This window comes from Cryptomeria japonica, chromosome 10 (genome assembly GCF_030272615.1).
Source record: "Cryptomeria japonica chromosome 10, Sugi_1.0, whole genome shotgun sequence".
Taxonomy (NCBI): Eukaryota; Viridiplantae; Streptophyta; class Pinopsida; order Cupressales; family Cupressaceae; genus Cryptomeria; species Cryptomeria japonica.
In genome coordinates, this window is record NC_081414.1 from 362,289,659 (window position 1) to 362,298,883 (window position 9,225).

At 37.0% G+C, this 9,225-nt stretch overlaps 1 protein-coding gene across 1 annotated transcript; it reads left to right on the forward strand.

Annotated features, from left to right (window-relative positions):
* The first annotated feature begins 290 nt into the window (after window positions 1-290).
* LOC131858988 (uncharacterized) lies at window positions 291-886 on the forward strand. Its single transcript, XM_059212494.1, has one exon. The coding sequence runs from the start codon at window positions 437-439 to the stop codon at window positions 884-886; it is 450 nt and encodes a 149-aa protein (XP_059068477.1). The 5' UTR covers window positions 291-436.
* The last annotated feature ends 8,339 nt before the right edge of the window (window positions 887-9,225 follow it).

Below are 9,225 nucleotides of genomic sequence, written 5' to 3' on the forward strand. Positions count from 1 at the left end.
AATGTATAATTTGGTCTAATTTAATTTTTTACTAATTACAAATTAACAATATTATAATTTATTAGAAGCTAACATCTGGTACAGCTACTTTTGCCATTTGGTATTTAAAAGATAACTACCAGCCACTGTTTAATATGTGGTAACTCTACAGATACAGGTGTCTAGCCACGGAAAGAGATGCAGATGCCAGCTACATGGGAGGTCTACTTGTCAAGGCTTGAAATGAGATGAGGACTAATGGCGTATTTTTTTTGCAAGGAAGAGACGGTCTACCTTAGATTCACGCTTCCAAATGGAAGAATGAGCCTAATCTCAATTGAATCGAGTAACTTTGCATGGGCAAGTCGATTTGGATTTGCATGCATGCAAGCAATGGATAATCGTGCTTAATGCAGGAGTGATTGTATTCACAGGAGCAGTTGACGTCACACCAACCATGAAGGCTTCTTTGAAGCTGAGAGAAGGGCAGAAGCCGCTGGTTAGGGCTAAGATTCCCATTAACATATTAGGTCTATCGTTGATCTCTGGGATTGCTGTAGGAGATAGCAAAGAATTGTGCTTGCATATGGGTACTTTCTGGGACGCAGGCCCTGCTGTAAAAGTCGCTTACAAGCGTAATGATACATGGAATCCTTTCAGTATGGTGCTCAAAATGGGAATCGGTGAGTGGGGTTCTCCTTCAGCGGCTGCCTTGGCGATGACCATAGAAATTAATCTTTTAGGTAGGGGAAATCCTTCCTTCTTCTTGAACTTCAAACCCCAATTCGGCGATTTCACAATTAGAAAGTCTGTCAGATCTTCACTTGTATTGCCCACAAAGCAATCTGAGGAATATGGTTTGTTTGGGCCAAAGCAGCATAGACTAGTCAGAGCATTGTCAAGATGACAATTTGAGATTGAAGACTACTGGGCTCACTCCCTTAGTAATTATGCGACCCAGTAACCAACACAGGCAAAAAAATAAAGCCAGACTGAATGCAATTCCAGGGCCCTATCAAATTCAGATTAAAAAGTAACTATTCAAATTTTCTTTTTATCTTTTAAAACAAATGTCGATTATGACAGGTTCTTGGCTCAACTAAAATCAATTTCATGTTATCAGACATATTTTTGGATTTTAATAACAAATTTTATAAACCCTTCTTTTTTCACGTTTTATTTCTGATAAAATGTCATTTTGTGGGTTCTTTGTTTTTCAAAATTTGTAAAACCTTTATTTTAGCTCTTGATAAACAAGCAATGTGTTGTTCCTTATACGTTGCTGGGGGTTGTAGTCCGACATTTGTGTGAAGGCCGATCTACAACAGTGAAGCTTGGACCTGTGAAGGGCTTGTGGCTCAGAAGCAAAGTACCCTATAGCGGTTACAGAAGGTACTACCTTCTGAATCTTAGTTGTTTCAATAATCCGTGAAAAACCACAATATCACAATAAAAATGTTAAAGATAAATGTAGCTTAATCATTTTTACCGTGCTTACAGACATTTGTTATAGAAAGTAAGGTGCGAAACCAGTGACCAAAATGAAAACATGGGGAATTTATAACTGGTTAACCATTGAAACACAATTCAATAGCATTAATTTGTCCAAAACATAAATAAAAGCCACTGTCCAAAAATAAAGATCTTACCTAACAGTTTTTTTCACCCCTATTTCTGGCTGTTGTTCTTTGCCTTCCAGGAAAATGAAGGATGTGCATTCACTCAGATGCAGATGTACTCAAATACATTACTCAAACACAATGCAAAGCACAGATCGAGAATGTACTGGAGAATGCTCATGACTACTCCAGATTGTTCGAAAGTTAAAAATTAAATGAACTCTGCCAAATTCCTTCAATGGCATTTAATGTACAAAGATTTTTTACAGATTTTCGATTAGATGTTTTGCAACAACCCAGATTTCCACCTCGCCTTACAACTCGGCTTTAATTATTACAATATGTCTAAAGTTTTTTCCCGTATGTATTTTCTTATTTTTTATTTCATTTAATCAAATGTTTCAGCGGCATTGACAAATCATATTAAATATAAATAATTTAATATTAATTATTAATCCAATTTAAATATTTAAGTTTTCCAAAAGCATTGAAGCTCTAAAAATTCTGAGCGCTCATTGGAGGAAGTTGAAAACAAAAATGTATTCAACGATTGCGTTAGTTCCTGCCGACAGGCAGGAACTAAAAATAACGAGTGCAACTGCCCAAGTTGGTCTCCACCGTATATTAAAGTAATGACATGACTGATCAGCGTACTCTGTACCTTGCATGGGCTCCACCAATTCCATCGTAGCAAATTATTGTACGGCGGAGGACAAAAATTGCAAAACACAATCTGATTCTGATCTACCTACTCCGCCCTTTCACGCTCTTCGCTGATGCCAAGCGTCGGCAAGTGCATTCATGCATACTAAATTTTTAATTATTAGGTGCTTAGAGACGTTATGCTACTCAACTTTTGGGCATCTTGTATTTTGTTTTTGTTTTTTAAATAAAAAACTATTAATTAAGAAGTCATAAGGATTTTCAAATAGCAACAGCAATTATAAGAATCAAAACAAAGGAAAATTTAAGGAGGCTTATCACTGAATCTCCATCATCAAGATGTATTGGAAAGTAAATCAAATGATATTAAAGTAATAGTAACAATGATCAATAAATATCATTTCGAAGAAATAAAGGAATCATGAAGATTGATAAAAGGATGAGAACTTCCAATTTGAAACATTTCATTTACAATTAATCACAAAAGCTCATTTGATAAGACAATTTGCAATAACATTCTATACACAAGGAACATGAACAAAGAAGATGAAATCAAAGTTTCAAGAAAGGTGAAGAATTGACTTCACAAAAGATGTCAACTACTAAGAAAGTCATCAAAACTTCTTTTGTTCAAAAGAGAAATCGAAATCTTAGAATCCATCTTACAAATAGCCTATTTCCAACCTAATTCACAAGGTTTCTTGAAAGCCATAACGATAGCATGAGCTTCCAACTTCATTCAGATTACCTTGGGAAGAACCATTTGTATTTGTAGCGTCGTAAATTGTACGCACTTGCTAGGGTGGTACAATTTCACACCTAGTTTAGCACCCGCCTTGGCGCATTTTGCATTTTGCATTGCATTTCCCCTTTAGCACTTAATTAATTAAATTAATTAGGTCTAAGGTTCTATTTTATCATCTCCCATATCATAAAGTTGGGCCCTTTTCATTAAAGTGTGCCCCTTTCATTTTATTCTTCCAATACATCATTTAATCAAAAACCCTAATTAGGTCCTATTTTGAACTTGGGGGCTTGATTTCGGGGGTCAAAACATCTCGAAATCACCTGTAACTTCGGGATTCTCTCTAAAATCATCATATCCGACGGCCCTGAAAATTTGGTGAAAAGTTGTCGGGACCATGGCGCCCGGAGAGGACCATGGCGCCCGGCGTGCACATGGTCCCGGACATTTTTCCCGAAATTTTAGGAGCACGATCCAATCATAAAATAAAGCTTAAACCCAAGAAATTGGCGGGAGATTCAATCTCTAGGTCAGCCAAAAGTTGAAATTAAGACCTAGGGTTTCATATATAAGAGCTCTCTTTCTTCATTTGAAAGGAGAGGAATTTTGGTTTCAAGGACCTTCTATGCAGCGAAAGAGCAGATCTTTGAAGACTTCAACAACATTCAACATCCATCCATCAAGCATCTATCAATTTCATTCATCCATTTAGGGCTTTGAAGGCATTGAAGAACAATAAGGGATCACCGACTGAAGATTGGCTTGTACCCCTCCCTTGGGGTTGGGTATGATTTCATGTTGTTTTCATGTCTTTGCATAAGCTTCCTTACATCATTTGTATTCATGCTTTAGATCACTATACATCTTGATTTGGAGCATTTACATTATCATTTACAAGCAATTAGGGTTTACTTTCTAGGTTGCTCTAGTTTGCTTACTTGCATTTTAGGATCTTGCACACACACAAGGTCTGCACACACACTACTTTTACAATACAACTTGGCTATTCGTGGAGGTGGAAACCACCAAAGCGGGGGTTTGACTAAGGCAAAACCCTATATAGCCGCCCACCATACCTTTTCAGATATAAGTGTAGGTTTCGGGATTCGGACGACGCTGCAAGTTGCAGATCCGACGGAAGCAGACGGAGACTGAACTTCACACCAAATTGCAGAGAAAAAGACTAGGACAGGGGCGTGGGGTGCCCTGGTCCTGCCAGGATAGGGGCACTAGGCGCCCTGGTCCCTGGGACAGGGGCGCTGGGCGCCCTGGTCCTTCTGTCAAACAGTAGTTTTCAGCATTTTTGACAGCTTTCCAGGCTGCAAAACAACAGTTTCCTGAGCAGTTTCAGGGGCAGAATCAGGACAGTGGCGCCCGCGCCCCCGTCCCGAACATTTTCATTCATATTTTAACACCGGGTACGCATTTACATTCTTGTCTTGTCCTTGTGTTTACAGCTTTCCATTGTTTAAGTTCAATTCTGCAATCTTGTTATTAGTTCATACTTGCACTTTGGGGTTAGGGATTGAACTTGCATCATTTTATCTTTCAATTGCAACATAGGAATAGAAATCCTAATAGGTAGCCCGTGGCTCTCTCTTCCACAAAAAGAAGTAGCCAATTGTGTGATACCTTTAGGCTCTTTCGTATTCCACAAGTGTGTGGTTGAAAGTGAGATTAGGGCATGTTTGCTTAGTGTCACTTTTTCCCCCACACATTTTGGTGAACCCGACGTGAATTCCAATCTTCTCTAATTCTGATTTATGTTTTCAAATTTGAGTGTTTAGGCTATTTCAAATTCAAATATGCATTTACAAGTTTTAATTTCTTGCAAGATTCAAAAATTTAGAGGAAATTTTTGCTAATTTTTCAATTCAAAGTTGAACTTGTGGATAGCTTAATTGGGATCAATAATTTCAAATCTGATTTAGGAACTCATTTGAATCATAAATTTCATTTTCTAAATCTACATTCTAAGTTCTTGCATTGGTTGAAATTAAACATTTTCTTCTATTTTGCATGTGTTATCATTTGAAAGAGGAAAATTGTTGTCATGATGCATTCATTTCATAGATGTGATAATGGGTTAGCTTCCTTTGCTTCAATTTTTCCTTCTCCTAAAGAACCTCCCCTCATCTATAACAACATTTTAGTGCCTAAAAGAGTTGCTACCAATCCCTTTGAGACTCTCCCATGCTCTAAGGATGAAGACTTTAAGAGTGATCTTGACAATTCTCCTAAAATGTGCCCTTCCTATTTAGCTATCCTAGAGGAAGAGAGTGATATCATAAACACCTTTCTTAATGTTACTTCATCTTCCCTACATGATGCCTCTCTAAGTGAAAAGGTATTGATGGACATTGACTTATTTTCTCCTAAAGTTGGTCCTTCCAATGGGGGCATGTTAGTGCAACAAGAGGTTATGAACACTTCTTTCAAAGATCTCCTTCCTAAGCATGAATCTTTGGAGAAATGTGTTCATGTTCCTCCTAAAAAACACTCCCTTCATGAGGATCCTTTTGTGCAAGAAGATGACATTATCCCTACATTTCCTAGTGATGGCATTTCCTTTTCCAACAAAATTCCCACTAGAGATGATGAATTAATGATAAATGCTTACCCTTCTCCTAAAGTTTGTCTTACCCATAAGCATCCCTTAGAGAAAGAAGATGAAATAATAAGAAATTTCCTTAATTCTCTCTCCCCTAAAGATCATATTGAACATATTTTGAGGAAAGAGGATGAGTTTAACACATCTATTGATGCTCTCCCTCCTAAGGATGAGGAATTAATAAACAATGTTATCTCCTCTCCCGAAATTGACAATACTTCAAACATTCCTTTCAACAACTTCACTATTTGGGATGAACCATTAGAAGAAGGTGTAGATTATTCTCTACCCCATGAGAGAACTCTAGCCAAAGGGGATGAAATCAAGATTGAAAACTCCCTTGATAGTTTCTCACCTTCCTTGAATCTCAATTATTCTCCCTCTAAAAATAAAGTGTCTCCCTCTCCTCAACTTGGTTCTACTCATAAGGATACCCTAGTTCAAAGCAAGATGGTTAACATCTCTTTCAAAGATCTCCCTCTCAAAAGTGAGACTTTAGAGAGTAATGTTGATCCTTCTCCTAGAGAGTTTATTCCCCATGTAGATCCTTTGATGATAGAGGATGATATGACCTTTCCTAGTATTACTCTTCCTACTGGAACATCAATGCCTACCCTTTGTCTCTCTCCTAAAATTGATTTAATCCGTGATAAGATTTTAGTGCAAGAGAAGACTATCAATAGTTCTTCCAACACTTTTGTTCATTCCTCTGAACCATCCTCAATCAATTTGATACGTGTGAATGAAACACCTAACAAACCTCTCTTCACTGTCCAAGGTGCTTGTCCTTCTCAAAATTCTCAACCTTTAAATAAGCCTATCTTAGTGGTCCAAGGTGGTTATGCTAATGATTCTTTTTGCACTCCTAAGAAACCTATTATTACTGTGCAAGGAGGTTAGTCTACTAAGAGCCCTTATGAGTATGCTAAGCAATTGACTAGAGAGAGTTATCATGCGGTTGCTCATACCTATAACACAAGAAATAATAGGCAACCTAATCCTCCTCTAGTTATCCCAACTTCACTTCCTCCTTCCCAACCTATTCTTCCTCAAGTTCCTCGTATTTCACAAATGCTTAGTAAGGACTATGATCTTATAGAACAACTTAAAGCTACCCCTGCTAAGATATCCCTTTGGGATTTGATCCAAACTTCTTCCTCTCATCATGGAATGTTACAAGATGCCTTGAAAGATTTGAATGTTCCTCCACCTAATACATCTAGTAATATAGTGTCTTTGGTTAACTCTGTGATGAATCCTAAAGCTCAAATTGTGTTTACTCAAGATGAGTTGCCTACTAGTGAAATTCAACATCAATTTGATCCCTTGATGATTGTGGTTATCATAAATGACACTGCTATAAGACGAAAACTGGTAGATAATGGTTCTGGCCTTAATGTGTGTAGCATTAATCTATTGCATAAGATGAATGTGGATACATCCCTTATTGAGCCTGACTCTCGTCCCATTCGAGGCTTTGATAATGTGGCTAAGTCTTCATTAGGTATTATCACCTTACCCATCACAGTGGGACCTGTTACTTTGCCTACTCCTATCCATGTTATGTCGGGAAATCTAACATACAACTTGTTATTAGGGAGACCTTGGATTCACAGTATGCAAGCTGTCCCCTCTACATTGCATAGACAAGTTAAATTTATTTATAATAATAAGACATATACCTTGATAGGTGATACTAATTTTCAAGCTTGTTTGCAAACATCTACTTCCAAAGGGAGTTCTTCTAAGCCTTCCTCTTCTAGTGATGACTCGTTAAACAAGATACCTATGGATGAATCATCACCCTCTGATAATCAAAATTCTTTAGATGAGTTTGAAGTTCCTGAAGAATATTCTTCTCAACTTGAATCTACACATGAAAAGGCTTTTGATCCTGAGAAGGTTTTCGCAGAAGACGATTGGGGATCTCTTGATTTTAATCCCACCTTTATAGGTGAGTATAGGGTTCCTCCTAGAGAGCTTAAAGTTAAAAAGAAGGAAGAAACTGGAGATCAATCAGTCTTACTTGAACCTATGAGCAATAATTTTGTGGCCGCTTCTCAAACTTCTTCTCCTCACACCTCTAATTCTGAAGAATTTAATTCTTTGTCTTATGAAAAACCACCTTTTCTTTCTGAAATGGCTAATCGTTATGGTCGTGGTTTCCATATTTTGGCTAAGAGTGGCTATAGTGGAAATGGTTGTGGCGCAAATGAACAAGGAATTAAAGTTCCTTTAGAACATAACATGCATGAATATTCATTTGGACTTGGATATAATCTTTCTAAGCCCACCAAAGCATCTAAAAGACCATCTCTCAATGTGAATGCTATATTTAGTAGTGATGATGATCTCACTTCAACTAAATCATCTTCTACTTCTATCAACTCTCATTCCCCTCATAAGGAAATCTTGGCGATGAACAAATCTCTTTATGACTCCCCTCAAATTTCTAAATCCAATTATGAATCTTTATCTCCTATTCATCATAAAGTCCTTTCCTCCAGGGATAAGGCTCTAATAAATTACACTCATCCCTCTTCTAAGATTTCTTGTGACTTTTCTTCTTCAATTTTTATCATTTTATACATGTTTTTGATCTCACTTATAGTTGAGCATTTAGCATGTCATATTCAAATACCTCATTCAATCTATCATGTCTTTAAATAACATTAATGGCTATTATGTTGCTCATCATTATGTGACATTGGTAGCTCATTTACTGGGGGCTCATTGTCATTCATGATGGTACAATTTCAAGTGCAATCATATTTTTTGAAGCAACATAATAGCCTAATTTTTCTATGTTATCTCTTGTTCCTATGGGGTAATAATGTGGAAATATTGATCATCTTTGCTTTAGAATTCTCTTTTCCTAGATATGGGAGAAGATGTGTATTCTCTTTCTTATCCTACCCACTTCTTGTGAGGAGCATTTTACATACACTAATGTCTTGCAATTTGCTTATGTCTAAATCTCTCCCTGGAAAATTGTGTAAGTCCTTCTCATTGTCCTTATCCTTGGGAGGCAATGATCTTTCCTTATTTTTATCTAAGGATCCACTTTTTCCTATTTCGTGGATGGTGTGAACTTTATTACTTGATGTTATTCCTTGTATGCATTTGTTGTTGTTTGTTCAAGGATTCTCTCTTACAAGAGGTGTAAGTCCTTGACTACAACCTCTTTTGCACTTGGTAAAATACATCCATAATGAATTCACTCTCCCAATTGGGTTAAAAAGAGCGTCATCCTTCATTAAGAATCACTTTCACCTCGCAAAAGAAGGAAGTATTGCATTCTTATTCTCTTCTTTGTCTTATTCTAGAAGATGTTATATTTGTCTAAAACAATTCCTCTCGGGGATAGGTGTCTTTTGTACAAAGATCTCTTCTCCTCTAAGGATCTCCTTTACACATACTACAAGATATCCCTTTTCAACTATCTTATCCTTGCTTAAAGAGTGCAAAACTCTCTTGCTTGGATCTATGACATTATTGCATTTTTGGGGTATCTTCTTTTGTGATGAAGGTAGGTATCCTTGTTCTACTTTGCTTATGACATAAACATTACACTTTTTGAGCAATGGGTCATTCTCGGAACCAGAGCA